Source organism: Leptidea sinapis, chromosome 42 (genome assembly GCF_905404315.1).
Source record: "Leptidea sinapis chromosome 42, ilLepSina1.1, whole genome shotgun sequence".
NCBI lineage: Eukaryota > Metazoa > Arthropoda > Insecta > Lepidoptera > Pieridae > Leptidea > Leptidea sinapis.
In genome coordinates this window covers 5,677,115-5,698,494 of record NC_066306.1, presented here as the reverse complement: position 1 = coordinate 5,698,494, position 21,380 = coordinate 5,677,115, and the positions used below count along the sequence as shown (strand labels likewise).

The window sequence follows — 21,380 nt, the reverse complement described above, 5'->3', positions numbered from 1 at the left end:
GTATTTAGACCCTGAAACGGGGGTCATATGTCTAAAACTTGTTATACTTTTTCACTTGACTTGTTTGTCTTGACCAGCCGGCAGCGAACATGAGATGCTTAAGTTCTTTTAAGAGTGGTGACATCTGAGATAGACTATTAGCTTTTGAATTCCAATCCACAACACTTGATTCAACAACCTCTTCTGGGAAAGGCTAAAATGAATACGAATGAAGTCTACCTATACTGAAATACTCCATTCCATTGAGAGTTTGAAAAAAGAAATCACCAAAACGTTCCATAGATCGGTTAATAAAATGCCCAAAATGGACTTTAAATAACAAACCACCTATTTTAAGATCGCTACTGAAATAGAATCGCCTTGACGGTGTTTCCAGGATGATATGACATGGGTATCCTTTAAAAAAAGCGCGTACCATTTTGCAAAAAAGTAACGATCCCATGATTCCTCTGGTATTTCAGGATGATGTGGACAGCGGTGATCACTTAAAATCATTAACCTGCACGTTAATTTGCCCTCTTCCTTCTCGATAAATAATTAGTAGAAACTGATTTTTTTGCAGGCAGTACGCCCCGTGTACAGACAGAATTAGGGTAGGTAGACAGATAAGTGACACCATATTAACACTATACTATTATATTCTTTTCTCATGACTCGTTCTGTATCATCGACTGATAGACAAGTGTAAGGTTGCAGAATACATGTTATTAAATAATTAATTAAATATTAGTTTTTGTTAATCATTTAGAATAAGTTTTAAACGTTGTCAAAGTTACTTTTTTTCGTATTTGTTCAATGTTTCGAATGACTTTGACGTTTGCCGCCACAAAATTAATATAAAAGGGACAAAACGATAAACGAGTCGATTGTATCAAACGTGCAGTCATTGATAGATTGACAGATGACGGCTCTAATCTTGTAAACAACGGAGATAGCAGAAATCCACTACGTTTTAACCAACTGTTCGCTTTCAAACTTAGTCACCATAATATTGTAATTACTATTTCAAACTTATATCAAATCACTGCACTTTTCATACTTAACTAAATTTCAATTTTTACTTAGGCACTCCCGCCTCTTATTATGTAGTATTTACATCCTCTTTGCTGATCAGTCCTGAATGATTTTTGCTTAAATACATTAAAAGTATTAATCTAGTTTGGCAGTTATATTCTCCATTAAACTTATACCACAAAACGAATTAACGTGTTTAAATATTGAACCATTATTACACAAGATATTATTAATATGTGGTGTAATAACAGACTAAGTTACGAATTCTGAACTAAGCCAAGCTACAACGTCTGTACGCGTTTTGTTATAATTTAAATTCCACAGCACGTACGAACTAGGTTAAAATTTATAGGCCGTAGAACGAAGCTAGCATTTAAGTGCTCGAGATAAAAACTAATTATTTTCTTAAACCGGCCATTACAAGCTGTTGATGCACATTACACGGTAGTTAGAAAGGAGTAATTATGACATTATTGCGGTAGTGTGTTACAAATTATTTTCTAATAGTAAATTGTACAGTGAAAGTAAATTATCTAGTATACAGGGCGTTATCGTTAATATTGCAGGAATTAGCTTTTATTACGAAAACCTTACTTATTTTGAACGTAAAGTTTTAAAACAGAGTTCTTATTGTAATAATTAGAAATTTCATTTCGTTGGAAGACATGTAAAATAATTGAATAAATATTAGTATTTATTCTAATATTGGAAACGTAAACGATAAAACAAATTTATAAAATTCAAAAGAATTGTTCAAAGTTGGGTAAAGCGTACCTACTATAACATTTATGACTTTACTAATGATACAACAGATTAGGAATGGACCGATCGCACTCACGCTATTTAAGTAATAAATTTTACTGTGACGAAATTTTATGAAAGAAAAAGAAGAAGCGCGCGTAGTATACGTCCGTTCTTTTCAAGACTGAAGAGTATAATTTTGAATGGGTGGTGGATGTTGATATTGATTAGGTATGTTAAAAAGATTATTTTGAATTAAAAATTTAATTTGAATATGAATACAATATTTAAATTTACATGCAAGAACGAATATCACGTCAATATTAAAGTTTGCTGAAATGGTTTTTTTTACTTGATTTTGGTTATAATTGCTTCAGTTTCCGTCGCAATATTTTTCCACTAGGATTTTTCGGTATTTCATTAACGAAAATTACTCCACCGCGTAAGTGTTTCCAGGAAGCAACCTGAAAAAGTAAAACAAAATTATTTCTTTTTGATCGTAGTGCTTTTATGATGTGTTTGTGATGCCTACTACTCGGCTAAGTCGAGTTAGTGAGTCTTTTGTGGGGCGATGTATATGCTTTTACAACAAGATCCCAGAAAATGTTCAAAACCAAAGTATAACGTTATTCAAAAGAATTGTTAAAAAATGTTTGTGTGGTAGAGGTTACTATAAAATAAATGACTTTATTAATGATACCACAGATTGGGAATGGAGTGATCGCCCTCAGGCTATTAAATAATAAGTTTAATTATACAATATTACTTTGTAAACATATTTATTCGATAAAAAAAAGCCTGCTGAGTTTGTTGCGCCCATTCTTCTCAGGTCTGAGGCATTCATTTTGGAATGGGTGGTAGTTTTTTTTGACTTTCAATAAGTGATTTCACATCCTATTTTGAATAAAAATATATTAATTTGAAAATTATGACTTAAATCAAACCGGAGCCCTATTACCAAAATCGAAATACGAAGTTTCGGTGTACATTTTCCTATTACGAAAGTGTTTCGGATCCGAATATCGATACGAAGTTCGCGATTAGACATTTTATCTTTCGTTTAAATTATTCCCAAATTCACTTGACATTTACTTTTTCTTTGTTTGGCATTATTATGATCGTAACTACAACTTCACATTTTATTGTTATATCTATGGTTCCAATACTAAATCGAAGTAATTTGGTAATAGAATTTAATTCGAAGTTCGTCGCTCTTTCGTTTCGGACCGAAACTTCGGATTTCAATTTTGGTAATAGCCCTACTGTTACTGCTATGAACAAATGATACTGATTATGACCACAACAAATTTTCCCAAAAAATAACTATTATTATTAATATAATAACAATTATGGTATTGCTATAATTAGTATATCTGATAGTATGTGATCACCGCGGCCCATTTTTTTGCAGGACCAGAGGAATCACAAGAGCGTTGCCAACGACAGAAGTGAAAACTTCAAGATGAAGTTAATAAGCCTAAATACAATATTTTTACTTTCAAATACAAAATCTATAATGAATTATTTATATAAATGTCTCTAGTTACCCTAATTGCGCTATCCTAGTGGATTCAAGCCCACTTTACCCGAATGAGCATTGTATGGTACAGTGACCGTGCATGCAATGCAACTCACCAATTATCTGCGGCGGCTAAGAACGTCACTCCATATCACACCACGGTCCGTACATTACATAGACTATTTCATTATATTATCTTAATTATATTTATTGTTAAAGTTTTATTTTCGCATTTATTCAATTTCGGTATTGTAATACCGAAATTACCGGCGAAGCATCCGGCTCGAAGGACCAAAAAATTTTGGAGTTATCACAACAAATTATAAGAAATTCTCACAGTCTGTGGGAGTTTTAAGATGTCTTAAAATACTGTTACCTTGCTTTTCACATAGTCGACGATTTCCGTTTCAGTTATAATAGAATTAGGTTGCTTAACAACAAATGCTGTTGGTAATTCACCAGCCTTTGGATCTGGAGCACCAACCACTCCAACATCTTTTATGTGTGCATGCTGGAGTAATAGGGCTTCCAATTCTGATGGAGAAACCTGCAAAAACTTAAACCTTAAACAATAACCTTAAACAGTATTTATAAAAAAAGTAGTTCTACGCTATGTAATCTTCTCATATTACACGTATTTGAAGTATACTTCTTGCGTCATTGCATTGAAGTCTAAATGACAACAAGCTCTAAATATATGCAAAAAGCTACTTCTCGATAGAAAATCAAGCTAAAATATAGCATATATTCATTTGCGTTCAGTAAAATACTTCCGCCATTTAAGAACAGCAGCAAGGCATAGCAATGCACACATAGTTACGTTCACATTTGTAATATTGGTATGGAGCTATATACTAAATAGTATTTTCTTAAAAGCAGAAGTGACGAGAAAAGCAAAAATTGCACATGACGTTTGTGATTTTGCTCATTACAATGCAATGCTGCTCGTCACCGTGATACAAAAGATGTTAAGTCTTATTCCACTAATTTATTAACTACAGGTTCCTTCGAACTGTCACACAAAGACACCGAAGATATAAGGTCTTCAGGTCGTTATAAAAATCTCGACATATATGTAACAATAACGAAATAAGATATATGTTGCATTTCACAAACTCATCGTAGCAAATTAAAAATATATAAAATAAGTAGTTGGTGGTGAGTTAAATATACTTAAATAGCTTCTATTTGTCACATTTGTGAAAAGATTTTTGTGACGAGTTAAACTTGACACACTCCAACAATCTGTGCTTAAATATATAATACTAGCTGACCCGACAGACGTTGTTCTGTAGATAATAATAAAATACTGTTTTATAGAAATTTGCCAATAATATTTCAAAACGTCAAGAATTATTTTGTAAAAAATGCTCCGTGTTATTATAATGAAATTGTTTCACAGTTCGTCAAACCGTGTGTAGCTAAATTCTCTCATAGAAAATATGTCCATACAAAACAAATATTGAAAATAAAAATATTATGGGTCCCAAATCGAAATAAAAACTATCCTATCTCTCAAGTTGGACTAAACTGCACTCCATGAAGTAATCCCCATTGAAATCCGTTTATTAGTTTAGAAGTTCATCGCGGACAAACAACGTGACACGTAATTTATATATATTATAATTTGCACGCTTACCTGCCACGCATTGTACTTTATAAGCTCTTTGATTCTATCAACAATATAGAAATATCCATCTTCATCGTAATAAGCTATATCACCAGTCTTATAGAAACCCTCGTCATCGAATAGAGTGTTTGGCAGAATTCCGATATAGCCTTGAAATAAAACGGCTCCTTTTACACACACTTCACCTGCTTCTCGACAACCCAATAGTTTTCCTGTATCTGGGTCCACTACCTATAAATGATTAAAAAATTATCATCTTGAATGTTGCCTCTCAATATACTTTTGATAATATTATGTGTGTTCATAGACATATAAGTGAATTTGCTAGAAACTGCCAAACGTTAACACGAGGAACAAATATAAAGTTATGTCTACTACTCGGCTAAGTCTTTTTTATAATCACTTATAAAATGCTCGCAAAATACCTTTATTTATTTACGATGGGATGATGCAGCTACTGTACTCAATAACTATTGTTTTGTATTAATTTACATTTACTTTTATGACTTACTCGTGTAAGGCATTGACTATTCGCCGTTTGAGTATATTTTGTTGCCTCGCTCTTCTATTGTAATTGAAACGATTAGTAAAACGATGAAAATGTAAGTCTTGATTTAAAAGACAAATGAGTTTCTTGCTACGTCTTCTCATTAGCTCAACCCTTTTCGAAGTAGCGGTAGATTCAATAAGAATTTTTTTTTGACATAAGTGTCGTTTCCGTGTTGATGAATAAAGTGATTTTGATTTGATTTGTTTTGATGTTGTTCCACAATATAGCCTATGTATTAAGTTAGCCATGTGAAGTAAGGGCGTGTAAGTTATTTATGAATTATGTAAGAGAATTTCACATCTTAATAATATTTCCTGCAGCTGTCCTTCCCACACTACCTTCTCGGGGCGATGTCTCGTAATCTTGTGTCGTCGCTCCTGTTGTTTCTGTCATTCCGTAGCCTTGTAAACTGTACTTTATGTGAGGATACCTGTGTGCCAACAAATATATCAAGTATACAGGATGTCCCAAAGTTATGGGACATGAAGGGAAAGTACCTTAAATATCGAAGATAGGCTATTTTACTGAAAGAAGACTTTATAAAGTCTTACTATATATATAATAATAATATTGACACACTTTTTACACCAATTATCTTGACCCAAGTTAAGCATATATAGCCTGTGTTATGGGTTACAAGACAACGATATATTTAATACAATATACTTACTTAAACATACATAAATTCATATAAACATACATATAAACATACATAAATACATTTAAACATCCATGACTCGGAAACAAAGATCCATATTCATCATATAAATGCTTGCACCTACCGGGATTCGAACCCGGGACTTCTAGCTTAGTAGGTAGGATCGCTAACCACTCGGCTATACAGGTCGTTATATATATATATATATTGTATAAAACTATAGTATCTGTAAAATAATACTTTATAAAGTCTTCTTTCAGTAAAATAGAAATAATACTTTATAAAGTCTTCTTTCAGTAAAATAGAAAGAATACTTTATAAAGTCTTCTTTCAGTAAAATAGCCTATCTTCGATATTTAAGTTACTTTCTCTTCATGTCCCATAACTTTGGGACATCCTGTATTTGTAATAATTATAAAATATATATGACTTACTCAATCAAACATAATCAAATTCAATAATAAAGTATTGAAATGTACCAGATTTACTTAAATTCATAAATAAAAAAATGTATTTCTTTGAGTAAGTTATTTATACAAATTTTATTAAAGATCTCTAACACTCGTATAATATTCATGCATGCAATCCAATCTGTCTTCCAGAAAGGTATTCAGATATTACTCCCCTGGCTACTTTGAATTACATCATACAGGCTTTCTTACTATATATATAATAATAATATTGACACACTTTTTACACCAATTATCTTGACCCAAATTAAGCATATATAGCCTGTGTTATGAGTTACAAGACAACGATATATTTCATACAATATACTTACTTAAACATACATAAATACATTTAAACATCCATGACTCGGAAACAAAGATCCATATTCATCATATAAATGCTTGCACCTACCGGGATTCGAACCCGGGACCTCTAGCTTAGTAGGTAGGATCGCTAACCACTCGGCTATACAGGTCGTTATATATATATATATATATATATATATTGTATAAAACTATAGTATCTGTAAAATAATACTTTATAAAGTCTTCTTTCAGTAAAATAGAAATAATACTTTATAAAGTCTTCTTTCAGTAAAATAGAAAGAATACTTTATAAAGTCTTCTTTCAGTAAAATAGCCTATCTTCGATATTTAAGTTACTTTCTCTTCATGTCCCATAACTTTGGGACATCCTGTATATGTAATAATTATAAAATATATATGACTTACTCAATCAAACATAATCAAATTCAATAATAAAGTATTGAAATGTACCAGATTTACTTAAATTCATAAATAAAAAAATGTATTTCTTTGAGTAAGTTATTTATACAAATTTTATTAAAGATCTCTAACACTCGTATAATATTCTAATATTCATGCATGCAATCCAATCTGTCTTCCAGAAAGGTATTCAGATATTACTCCCCTGGCTACTTTGAATTACATCATACAGGCTTTCTTACTATATATATAATAATAATATTGACACACTTTTTACACCAATTATCTTGACCCAAGTTAAGCATATATAGCCTGTGTCATGGGTTACAAGACAACGATATATTTAATACAATATACTTACTTAAACATACATAAATTCATATAAACATACATATAAACATACATAAATACATTTAAACATCCATGACTCGGAAACAAAGATCCATATTCATCATATAAATGCTTGCACCTACCGGGATTCGAACCCGGGACTTCTAGCTTAGTAGGTAGGATCGCTAACCACTCGGCTATACAGGTCGTTATATATATATATATATATATATTGTATAAAACTATAGTATCTGTAAAATAATACTTTTATTAGTACTTTACTAGTTTATGCGATGTATCAATATCTACTACTTAATTTAATAAATGTATTTTTTTCTTTTCTTTCTTTCTTTTATTTTTTACAGAAAATTTGCAGATAAAGACAGTTCTATATTGACAGCCTTAGTTTCTTTATCTTACAAAAACAAACCGAAAATATTATTTTAAAATTAATAATAATTGTAAATAAACCTAAAATTAATTGTATAGTAATACTAGAGGAGCATGTATTAACATAATATTATTTTATTTAATGTAAAATTTTTCATGTACCTGCTTTTAAGTTCCATAATATTTTTTATACTTAACGGAGCACCGCCACTGAAAACTATTTTAAGAGAGCTAAGGTTGTAATTATTAGCTAACTCTGACTTGATTAGAATGGACACAATCGGTGGCGCTACTAAAATGAACCCTACCTGAAAAAAAAATATTACAAATTGATTACTTTCATAAATTTTTAAGTGATATTCAAATTCAAAATTCAAATATTTTTATTCAAAATAGGATTTATAATCACTTATTGAACGTCAAAATCTACCACCCATTCAAAAGAGACCTCAGACCTGAGAAGAATGGGCGCAAGAAACTCAGCGCACTTTTTTTTTTATATAAAATATGGATTACAATGTAATATCGTACCTAAACATTTATAATTAAAGAGCCTGAGGGTGTTCGCTTTAATCCCAGTCTGTGGTGTCATTAAGAAAATCGTTTATGCTTTAATAACCTTTCCCACACAAACGTTTTTTAACAATTCTTTTAAATTTCGTAACACATTTGTTTTGTACATTTTCTGGGATCAGATTACAATATGTAGAAGCATATACATCGCCCAACAAAAGACTTACTAACTCGACCCAACCGAGTAGTAGGCATAACAAGTTTATGTTTGTTCCTCGTGTTAACATTATGAATGTCACAGTTTCTAGAAAATTCCTCAATGTGCTTATGAACATACAAAATATTATCAAAAATGTATTGAGAAGCAACAGTCAAAATGTTTATTTCTTTAAATTTTTCTCTTAATGATTCTTTAGACATGGGTGCATAAATTCGCACCCAGCTCTAAATTGGTTAGATTGTTCAAAACACCATTATAAATAAAATATAAAAAGTCCTCATCGATGTGACACTTGGAAAATATATACTCGGGGTCAAGGTAAAGTAAGAGAGCTAATTATGTGTAAAAGATGTCAAAATACTTTATTCCTAAGAGCCACCGAAAAAGGTGTAGGTAATACTATAATTACATATTTATGCAATATTTTTTTTTGTATAAATAACACACAATATATTTATTATCTAATATATAAAAATTCTCGTGTCATGGTGTTAAACATTGAACTCTTCCGAAACGGCTTGACCGATTCTCATGAAATTTTGAGTGCATATTGGGTATGCATATGAGAATCGGACAAACTCTATTTTTCATCCCCCTAAATGTTAAGGGTGGTCCACACGATTTTTTTTTTAAATTTCTTTTGCCATTTTTTTTTAATTGCTTTGATTATGAGTCAGCATTATAAAATACATACAACTTCAAATTTTCACCCATCTACGATTAACAGTTACTTTTGTATCGCGATTTTAATATCGGCAATACATCGTTTGCTGGGTCAGCTAGTAAAATATAAAATGTCCTCATCGATCTGACACTTGGAAAATATATACTCGAGGTCAAGGTAAAGTAAAAGATGTTTCCGCGATTTTCAGCAAAATGGTAAGTTTTATGATAAAATTATCCCAAAAAAAAATTGTAGGAGACATAATTATGTATAAAAGGTGTCAAAATACTTTATTCCTAAGAGCCACCGAAAAAGGTGTAGGTAATACTATAATTACATATTTATGCAATATTTTTTTTTTGTATAAATAACACACAATATATTATTTATTATATAATATACAATAATAATTGGCTATGTTAGTTTGAAGTTATAATTTTATTATTTGTTCAAATACAGTTTTCTGAAAGTATACTTAATTCAAGCAAGCAAGAAACTAATGACATTTCTCAATTTCGATTTTGTTTTCAAAATAATAATATGAATTCAAGATATTCGATTCTTTTTGGGTAACTGTATTTTCTCTGAAATATTTTATTTTGGTAAGTACTTTTTAGTATTTGCCAAATATGGCAATCACAAAAACTGATAAAGATCATCAATAAAGACCATAGACGATATCGGTCAAACTGATGAGCAACAGATGCGATTTAAAAAAAAGTTAAAAAAACTTCCTGTTTTCAGTACTTTGCATTTACATACATTTTAGATTTTTTTTTATCGCTAAGCTATCGAATTTGAATCGTTTATTGCAAATATCCTGATTTTTTTGCAAATGCATCCAACGAGATTAGAAACAATTTTATAGACAATTTTGAGATCTACAATTTTTATTTTAAACTTTTTTTGTTTTTAAGATATTTTCGAAAATGTTCGTTTTGGGGTGGTATTTCTATTTTACCCTCTAAGCATACATTATTGTTAAAATGAACTTACAATAAAGAAAATGCAGGCTTGCTTTCCGCGTGGTAGAAAAGGCAAAGTGATTGACATTAAGATATAGAAAGTGAAATATAAACTTAATGTTATTATTCTCTTGCAACACTAGATGAATCACAGCTGCGATGGTGGCTATTAAGATAGGTTTGGCACTGGCACGCTATTATGAACATTACGGCTAATTATGATAGATATTGAAATAGAAAATAATTATTTTCTACCAAAATAATATTGTTATTGACGTTAACGCGACTTGCGTCGACACTCTGGCTCTTCTCATGTACAAGTTACGACAGTTGGTGCTGGGTCTGCTGCTTCGACTGCCGAAGACAAGCAAACGTCGCAAATATGTATGTCTCAGTGAGAATAGTCATATATCTTCGTGGCGTTTGATATAGCGACACTAGTGGGCCAGAGGCGCGGAGAATGTACAAAGTACAATCTACGCACCTTAATAGGGCTACTGGAAGCCCAAGCGCTGGCAGCTTTTTCAGTCAACGGATCAGCCTAGCTATCCAACGCGGAAATGCTGCCAGTATCCTTTGTACATTTAGTCCCCGTAATGATAATTCTATTTAATGTAATCACAGTATTGTAAGTATAGTTATAAGATTTGTTTTGTTTAAATAAATATGATAATATTGGTGTTGCTTTAACAAAATCATTTTGAAGCGAAGGGTTATTAGATCGTTAGGCGTTGTCTATTATGTAAACTTACATGCTTCATAAGATACATAATAGCTTTAAGGCTAAATGTATACACTTCTACAATAAAGTCCCAGCCACTGTTCAAGCATTATCTATAAATAAATTTAAATGTTTTATAAAAAAATGGCTCTGTCGTAAATCCTATTACTCCACTGCTGAATATCTAAATGATCGGACAGCCTGGGACTAGATTGTGATTATTTTATAGCGATAGAAATGACTGTACAATATTGTATATTTTTATTGAAAAGAGCGCAAAAAAATAATGCTGGGAGAGTTTCTTGCGCCGCTTCTTCTCTCTCAGAGCGCCATTTGTTTCCGAAGCGGTAGTAAGCGGTATCTAGTAGTATAAGAAATGACATCAAAAAGAATTCTAAAGGAATCAGTTTTGAGATAATAAATGCCTTTTATGCCTTTTAATGCCTTTTACACTAATTTCTAAATACAGACTAGCGATTTCATTCTGTTCCTTATTGCTTATTTACTCATGCGCTTTGCTTATCTTATCATTTATCAATTATCTTTAACATTAACATCTTGTTTAGTAGGATCTTAATAGTAAAGTTTATTTATAAACACGCTTTTATGGCTGGAAAATGTTTACGATCCGCCCACAATTGCACGTTATATTCAAGGGCGTAGTCGGTCTTCTATGGAATTGAGAAATAGGTATTTAAAGCAATTAAAATCTTCGCGTGTTATTGAATTAGTTAACTGCAACTGAAGCTCTGGTCAATTGTAACGGTATAATATTACATCAAAATTTCGAATTTCTCTATCGTCCCGTCGTAAAAAATTCGATGTATTTTTGGGACCTTTAAATTTATTTGGTAATCGTTTGATCGCAAGGATCAAAAAGGGGCATATATTTTGTAGGGTTATTTTTGCTCTGTTAAAAAGTTGTAACTATTTATTTAGAGCTTGATTTCCTTACATCTATACATTTAGGTATTTACTTATAAATTGTATTTATTTGTATATGTTAGTATTTCACTATTTTATATAAAAGTACCTATTTTGTTAGTATAGTTATTATTTTCGACATAAGGACCGCCTTTAGCGGTAAAAGCCTCCTCCATTGATTTCCACTCGTTCCTGTCTCTTGCAATTCTTGTCCACATCTTTCTTGCTGTTTCTACTATGTCATCGCTCTATCTCTTATTAGGCCTGCCTTGATTTTGTTTTCTATTCATAGGGTACCAGTTCGTTACTACTGTGGACCATCTTTCGTCTTTTGTTCTTTGTATATGTCAAGCCCATTTCCATTTTAAACATAGAACAGATAAGGCTATATCTTTTGTTTTGGTTTTCTTTCTTATTGTAATATTAGTACACGCAAGTCTACAATATTAACACTTTTTACACAAATTATCTTGCCCCAAGTTAAGCATCTATAGCCTGTGTTATGGGTTACAAGACAATGATATATTTAATACAATATACTCACTTAAACATACATAAATTCCTATAAACATACATAAATACATTTAAACATCCATGACTCGGAAACAAACATCCATATTCATATCCATATTCGCAAACACTCCGAAATTACCTTTGACCCTAAATGCTGTACCACACGCCGTTCAAATAGGGTATGTAATATTGATTCGTAGAACCATAGCTGCAAGTCGCCATTACAAACACATAAGCTCTAAAATTTATAACAAAATCAACAAAAGCTTAAACATCTACCCACTGACCAAGAGGAAATGTAAAGCGAAACTTGACTCCTGGTTAAAAACATTAGATTATGAAGATACAGAGAAACTTGTGGATGTGTAAAATATTCATCACTCCCTCACACACTAAGAAAACCACACACAGCACAAATGTAACAAACTTCACTTACTATATACGTATCTCTAACACTCACCCACACACTTCACCCAAAACTAAACACATAATATAATAATAATGATGTATATATTTCAAATCACATGTCCTGTACTATTTTTTAATGTCTTTTATTAATTACCGTACTCTGCTTACAATTTAGATCTTTGTGCATGGAACATCATTCCTTATTGTATTCGGAGAAGGGCGTTGTTAGCTGCGCTGCAGTTTATACTTTTGCAGCTATCATTTACTTGTTTGTATTATCTTTGTTAAATTGTTCCAAATAAAAGTTTTATTATTATTATATTCGTCATATAAATGCTTGTACCTACCGGGATTCGAACCCGAACTTCTAGCTTAGTAGGTAGGATCGCTTACCACTCGGTTATACAATAGTACTTGATTTTGTTTATCTAGGAAGATAATTGGCGAATACATTTGTCTGGAGAAATTGCAGTTAGGACACGGTCTTATGTCTCTGTCGGATATTGCTCTTAAGCAATTTGAGGCAAATCTAACAATAACTATATCACTAGAACAATACAAGTTTAACCATAAGGTTAAAGACATATTAATAGCAATAAATTAATGTTACTTACTTGGTACTTTTCAATAGTTTCTAAGTAAAGTCTTTCCTCATATCTTGGAAGGAAAACAGTTTTGCGACCGTTGATCATGTATTGCAGTAAACAAGCTATACCCATTGTGCTGGACCAAGGCGCGACCATCAATATGGTGAACTCAGAAACAATGCATCTTTGAAAATACACAAAATAAGCATTAATTTTATGGTACGCATTTAGAAAATCACCATCTGGATGTCTTGCGTTTCTCCATAGTGCAATTTTAAGGAAATTTCTTTCATGTACAACCAAGCTGTGTTTCCAGAACGAAACGACTTGGGTACATTAATAAAATGTGTGTCCACCTTTCTTAAAGACCGGCAATTTCCTCTAGTGTTTTAATTCCTTTAATTCCTCTAGTGTTTTAGGAGAGTGTGGGCGGCGGTGATCACATAGTATCAGGTTACCCGTACGCAAATTCTTTATCTCGTTTTTCGCTCGTTTGTCTTTCTTTTGCATAAAAAAAAGAAATAAAAAGAAAATACTGTAAATGAATATCTATTCAACATCTGGATGTGTGACGTTTGTTATGGCGATTGTCAAAGATATTACTTCTAGAAAATTCAAAACCGAAACGATACTGTAAATGCATTTCCTAGGATAAACTTACAATACACTAGCGTATATACAAACTAAGAATGCGAGAGAGAAGAACATCTCTTACGGAGATATAGAAAGATAGAAAAGGTAAGCGAATCTATTGTAAGTCTAACCCATTTTAATTGACAAGTTTTACAAGCTACGTTTACGTAGCCACACGTGGCTTTAACTCCTTAGTGCGTTGAATATTAAGGCTGGGGACTGAGCCAACGGCCTTGAGCAATCGAGCGGAGCCAGGTTACTTCTCCCGTACAAGATCGCCATAGTTTTAATTCAGAATTAGAAGCATTTTTAATTTATTACAAACATAATAAAATTTTCTTTACAAAACTAACAAAACTATGTCATATTAAATAGTATTGGTGTACAATTAATAAATTTACGCACAATACTTATCTAGATTGAATGATTAGCATGGCTCCAACTATAAAATTTTGGTATTTTGGTGAGTTTTTTTTCGCACTGTCTATAAAAAATAGAATGTAATGAAATAATTAATTTTCTTCTCGTATTCTGTAGATATATAATGATTTTTTGTAAAAATATACGCTTTATAAAAACCGTCAAGAAATGGTTTGAACTATGCGCTATTTTGGCGATTTCTTGGGATAGCGGCCTTAAACTAGTTGCTGACATCATAATCGGACTGTCACGTCGTGTATATGCTATTGTATTCTGAGTCTATGCTTCCTAGTGGCATATCCAACAGATATGAAGAACGTACAACCACCTAATACGACCAGAAACGGTCCTCTCATTACTTCGGATGTTGCAATGGAACATTGGTGACATTTTCTACATGAATATACTACTCAAATTTCCCAAATTTAATTATGAAATCATGTACATATAAGTTTACTTTTCGGGATGTAAGTTTCAGATTAAAAGAAAGATAAATTAGGAGAAAAGATGATTGTTAATGACAAGCTGCCTCTCTGGTAAGAATTGGGACTGAATACTAACCATTAATTATTAATTACAATTATTTACAAAAGTATTGATTTAAATATTATATTATAAGTATCGGGAGACAAAATTTGAATGTTTATGTTCGTGTACCAAAACATGAGGTGAATTATATCAATAAAAATTACTTAGTCAAAACAATTTACATTAAAATCGGTAAAGCCGTAAAAGATGAGAAGACATTATATTAAAGCATACTGGATCAGAAGAGATATATTCATAAATATATGTTTAAAGATAACAAATGAATCATATGATAAAATTCAGATAATTACAGTGGTTGCTGTCCGCTTACAATAAAATTCAAATGACTTATTTTTGCTCCCTTTGAAGGTCCTGTGGTCCCCGATGAATACAATACCATGCATGTTTGATCCTCTCCTGAAACGAGCGAAGTTTTAACTTGAATGCAATGAAAACTGAATGACTGTGTGATCGATTGTGGGATCTTTACTATCAGTATTTTTGAAGTGAAAACTTCTTTAGCGGCTTTGAGCACTTTTCTTGGGATGGGTAATGTTAAACACGCGTCAGGACACGTGGCCTGATCGAAAATTCGTAAGACAGCCGTTGAAATTATGGATGAAAGTTGATTATTCTGAGATTTTTCTGATGGGGTAAGTTGATTATTTTGAATGTGTGATAGTTTTTGACGTTCAATAAGCGATTTTAAATCCAATTTTGAAAAATATTTGAATTTGAATCATGGGGAATCTTAAGTTTTTTTATTTAGTACAAACGATTTATCTAATGAACGATTTAAAAAAAATGTGAAATTTAAGTACGCCTGAGAATAGGTTAGAATAATCAAAACAACGTTTAAGTAATATATAAGTATTTTATCATTGCTAAACCTTGGTGTAATTTGGCGCGATTTTGGCGCTCGCGCAGTGTTCTGTCAATGCGTATTATTTGACGTGAATTATATATAGATTGCTAATATAGATTGCTTATAATAAGGATGATTTGAGTGAATGTAAAAAGGCATAAAGGCATAAAAGGCATTTATTTTCTCAAAATTGATTCCTTTAGAATTTCTTTTTGATGTCATTTCTTATACTACTAGATACTACTACCGCTTCGGAAACAAATGGCGCTCTGAGAGAGAAGAAGCGGCGTAAGAAACTCTCCCAGCATTCTTTTTTTTTGCGCTCTTTTCAATAAAAATATACAATATTGTGCAGTCATTTCTATCGCTATAAAATAATCACAATCTAGTCCCAGGCTGTCCGATCATTTAGATATTCAGCAGTGGAGTAATAGGATTTACGACAGAGCCATTTTTTTATAAAACTTTTAAATTTATTTATAGATAATGCCTGAACAGTGGCTGGGACTTTATTGTAGAAGGGTATACATATACCCTTGAAGCTATTATGTATCTTATGAAGCCTACTAGAATTAGTTACAAGCAATCCCTTATTTCTAGTGTTATAATAATGAAAATCACTATTAAGAGCAAAAAGGTGACGATTTTTGTGAACATATATTAAATTTTCATAAATGTACTGACAATGAACAGTCATAATATTTATTTCTTTAAATTTTTCTTTGAGAGACTGTCTATAACCAAGCTGATATATAGAACGAACAGCTCTCTTTTGAAGTGCAAACACTATATCAATGTCAGCAGCATGACCCCATAGTAATATACCGTACGTCATGATGCTGTGAAAATAACTAAAGTACACTAATCTAGCGGTCGCAACATTCGTGTACTCTCTAATCTTTCTAACTGCATATGCCGCAGAGCTGAGTCTATCTGCTAGATGGGTAATATGTGGACCCCACTGAAGCTTTTTATCGAACTACTAACTTTGTATCTGAAAGCTATTGAAACAATCTATAAGACTATGTAAAATAAACCATCTTATAAACAAAATAATGGTCAAACTTGCCGAGGGAGTAGAGTGCCGTACGGCACCCTCGGTTTTGGTGAATCTGAAAAATCTAGTGTCCTGGAGCACTGCCAATTTGGAATGGTAAAGGAACGTTTAATTCTATGAACTATTTTCTTAATAGGATTAACAATATAATACTCACCTAAAAAATGGTGTGGTGTGTACGTAGATACATCTTTATATTTATTTTTTAAATCCTCGAAACAGAAAAATTGTCGAGTGTCCAGCTTGTGGCCGTAAACAATAAATTGCTGAATATTTGCTTTCTTCATCTCTTCATAATGTGTGTCAAAGACATTTTTTGAGAGAAACATAAACTTTGGTTTTGTAATACCAATTGCATGCTTCATTTCAGCTAAAAAGTTTCATTGAAATATTATTAGACTATATTATGACCAAAAAATACTTACAACCTAGGTACCTCTCATTTTCACAGCGGGCAAACGGTTTTATGATTGTATGATAACTTATGTATCGGATCAAATTGATTTATTTAAAATTCAACAAACTAAACAAACACATCAGTAGTGCTACAGTTGTCAATACAAATTCTAACTATGTTATCTTCTACGGCCGCTTTTGCTAAATTTCTTTGACTTTCAATTTTTATGACAATAAGGAACGAGACGAGCAGGACGTTCAGCTGATATTTATAAGCTTATTGATACGCTTTGCCCATTACAGTACAGTGCCGCTCAGGTTTCTTGAATAACCCAAAAATTATGAGTGGCACTATAACTGCGCTCGTCACTCGAAACATAAGATGTTAAATCTCATTTAATCCCGGTAATTTCACTAGCTACGGCTTCCTGCCTTCAGACCGACACACAATAATGCTTACACGTTACTGCTTCACGCCAGGAAAACGCGCCAGTTTGGTACCTATAATCTATCCGGCATTCTGCGCAAAGGAGCCTCAAACTGGTAAATACCCTTAATCACATCACATCACTTCATCAGATGAGTTGTTTGTTTGCCCCGCTAATAAATGAAAGAATAAAAATATAAATTTGAAACTTACAGCTAGTGTATGTGTAGTTATAAAAAGTAACAACTCCACCAACACAGCACACGGCTAAAGCCGTAACAATAAATTCTATTCTATTCTCGCTGCACAGGGCTACAACATCGCCGACTTCTACTCCCAGGTCGACGAGCGAGCTGGCAGTATTTACTACTTGTTGGAGCAACTCTCGGAATGTGATCTGCTCCCCGGTGACTCCGTGTATCTGGAAATATTTTCAAAGAATTTGTGATGATAATAGTAAAGCCTCCGCCGTAATCGGACCAAAGCAAAACGGATGTGTGGCGAGGTTAATAATACGAAATAAAACTATATAAAAACTAGCTGACCCAGCAAACGTTGTATTGCCGATATTAAAATCGCGATACAAAAGTAACTGTTGATCGTAGATGGGTGAAAATTTGAAGTTGTATGTATTTTTTGCTGACTCATAATCAAGCAAATTTAAAAAAAAAGTCAAAAAAAATTATAAAAAAAATTTCGTGTGTTCACCCTTAACATTTAGGGGTATGAAAAATAGATGTTGGCCGATTCTCAGACCTACTCAATATGCTCACAAAATTTCATGAGAATCGGTCAAGCCGTTTCGGAGGTGTACGGGAACGAACATTGTGACACGAGAATTTTATATATAAGATAATGCCACATAAAATTCAAATTCAAATATTTTTCATACTACCCATTAAAAATATACTGCCTCAGACCAGAGAAGAACGGGCGCAAGAAACTCAGCGGGCTTTTTTTTAAATAAAAATCTGGCTTATAATGTAATATTGTACAATAAACATGTATAATTAAAGAGCCTGAGCCTGTACGCTTCATTTCCAGTCTGTGGTATCATTAAGAAAATCGTTTATGCTATAGTATCATTTCCCACACAAACGTTTTTAGCAATTCTTTTAAATTTCGTAACACATTTGTTTTGTACATTATCTGGGATCATATTGTAGAAGTATCGCCCAATGAAAGACTTACTAACTCGACTTAACCGAGATCCTTAGCCGACTTGAGCCCCCTTTAACTGAACGAGCGTAACATAGCCGAGTGTGATTTTTTTATTTGGAAATGGGTGGCTATTCGTCTAGTCCTGGTAACGCCGCGTTCAGAATTGAACTATTGTGTTCGCCACTCATACTTACAGCTCGTCGTCAAGCCTTTATGAACCGCAGTATCTTCTTGACGCGAGTATTACAAACAGCATCTGGGAGCAGGGTGTAGTCACCAAGGATGGTGTTACGCTTATGCATTAGTGGGCCGCAATCGCAGAGGAGATAAAGAGGCGTTTCGTCAGCCTCAAGTCAAAATCTGCAAGTTTTATCGTTTTTAATTCCGACCACAGGTGCCTGTTCAGGCGACAGTGCCCAGTTAGCATCCTGGTATGTATGCTGAGATTGTTCCTGTTCAGTGTTATGGCTTCATTCGCGTTTCTGTTGTTGAATGCCGTTATCAATGCTTTGGAATGTTTTAAATCTGTTTAGTTGCTCCAGCGTTTTAGAGTTTCATGTTGATATTGGTTTCTCAGGGTGTGTTGGATAGAAGCATCTTAGGCAGCCCACCAATAGGTTCCGGACCATACTGGACTGATTTAGCTCCAGTTCTTGCGAGATCATCGTCCATTTCATTGCCAATGATTCTGGCATGCCCTGGGATCTATATGAGAATCACTCTCTTCTTCATGCCTAATTTGCTTAGGTGCCGAGGTTGATGTCTTAGTTAAATTCAATACCCACTAATAAAGAAGTTTTTTTGCATTCTACGTTGTGGCACAAATATTGTCTTACATTAAAAAAAAATTAAATATGTTTAAGCTAACAGCTATTTGAAAGGACAACCCATAGTGTAGTCTGTTTTAGCTGCCCCAGTGTTAGCCATATGGCCAGAGCCAAAAGTCAAACCATCTGTCAAGAGTGAACGACTAAGGGAAGGAATCAAATATGCCTCACGTTCTTTATTACGTTCTTGTTAGTGCGAAATTAGTATAAAGGCATCTGACCGTAAAGACTGAATATTATACTTTTTCTGCTATGGATGAATTGAAATAAATGTTGTCAATTTTGAAAAAAAAATTACGTACAAAACAGCAATCTATGACATCTTTTTTTATAACTTTAAAAACGAACTTAACTTTAATTCGAACGACCCTTCAAATAAACTTGGTATATAGAAATACCTGAGAATAAACCAAGAATATTATGCAAAATGTTGATTATATCGCTGACAATAGTCAATACAATGATAATTCTTTGTTTTTCGAATGTTCGGCAGCCTTGCGGATAAACGTGGAAAACGTTATACATCTTGTATCAAAAATTTTATTGATAATTATTAAAATTGAAGAAAATTAGATAAACAAGGATAAAGGTATGTTATTAATGTTATATTGTAACCAATACGTTTTCGTACGAGGTTAATAAATAGCATCACAAGTTATGATTCATAACCTTATCTGAATTCTGAAATTTATTTAGTACGACATTAATAGGAGCTGTAATATATTCTTTCAAATATCTTTGTTTATTATCTATATATACATATATCTAATACAACTAGTATGTTAGATCTTACCAGAGCTATGCTGTTCCCATGACACTTAATTTTTTCCAAAAAAAATGCGCCATAGTTGTAGTGCCACGGTATTGAAAAATTTTGGTCACCGTATAATATGTTATTGTTTATTTTCGTCATTATAACAGTGTTACACTATTTAATTATTTATTAATTATCGAACTATATTCTACTCTTGAGCAGCTCGCGTTGAAATAACGCTATGTCAATATTAACGATGTAACTAAGGAGATGATAGTATTTTACGAAAAGGTATGTACACACTAGCACACTAAGCGCCAAACCCCCTCAATCCATAGACAAAGTATAGTGAATGAAGTAACGCATTGTCATTTGTGATGGCTGTAAATGACACTTTTGAAATCGCTTTTATATTTTGTTGAAATAATATGTAATGTTATTTTAAATATTATTTTCACTGAACTGATATTAAGTATTGAATATTAAATGTTTGTTTAATATTGTTATTATTGTAATAAATATACAATAGCAGTGTAAGTTTTTATTGAGGCTGAATTTTGTGCTCGACCGCGCTGGCCATGTTGCGTTTAGTGTTCAGCTGACAGCAAACCTGATTGCGCGTGTACAATAATTGCGAAGAAAAATGAATCCATTTCGAACCTTTTTAATATGTGCATACTACTCAATCAAACGGAATTTGAGATAAAACAATTAAGACAAACAAATAAAGATTATAGAATTAAAGTCCGAGAAGTTATCATGTTCACGCAATTATTAAAAAGCGCCTTTT

The 21,380-nt window shown here is 32.5% G+C and overlaps 1 protein-coding gene across 2 annotated transcripts; it reads right to left on the bottom strand.

The window, feature by feature from the left end:
- Positions 1–1,860: 1,860 nt before the first annotated feature.
- On the bottom strand, positions 1,861–20,840 carry LOC126976780 (luciferin 4-monooxygenase-like). Of its 2 annotated transcripts, XM_050825367.1 has the most exons (10): positions 20,630–20,840; positions 18,062–18,269; positions 17,183–17,395; positions 15,415–15,520; positions 13,550–13,706; positions 8,170–8,315; positions 5,757–5,884; positions 4,914–5,137; positions 3,651–3,821; positions 1,861–2,219 (listed from the first exon to the last, which is right to left on the bottom strand). In XM_050825367.1, exons 1-10 carry the CDS (start codon positions 20,747–20,749, stop codon positions 2,118–2,120), a joined length of 1,575 nt encoding a protein of 524 aa, XP_050681324.1. In that variant the 5' UTR covers positions 20,750–20,840; the 3' UTR covers positions 1,861–2,117. The 2 variants fall into 2 exon arrangements, with proteins under 2 accessions (XP_050681324.1, XP_050681325.1); XM_050825368.1 differs by lacking the exons at positions 8,170–8,315; positions 15,415–15,520; positions 17,183–17,395; positions 18,062–18,269; positions 20,630–20,840 and having other exon boundaries at positions 1,926–2,219; positions 13,550–13,680.
- Between the last annotated feature and the right edge of the window lie 540 nt (positions 20,841–21,380).

What these genes read in the sequence shown, in the direction of transcription:
- LOC126976780 (XM_050825367.1), bottom strand. Translation starts at nt 20,749, where the DNA reads ATGACGAAAATAAACAATAACATATTATACGGTGACCAAAATTTTTCA. An exon ending in CACACCACACCATTTTTTAG is followed by an intron (nt 15,521 to 17,182) that starts GTGAGTATTATA and finishes CGCTCGTTTCAG; the next exon opens with GAGAGGATCAAACATGCATG. An exon ending in ATTATGGAACTTAAAAGCAG is followed by an intron (nt 5,885 to 8,169) that starts GTACATGAAAAA and finishes GTTGGCACACAG; the next exon opens with GTATCCTCACATAAAGTACA.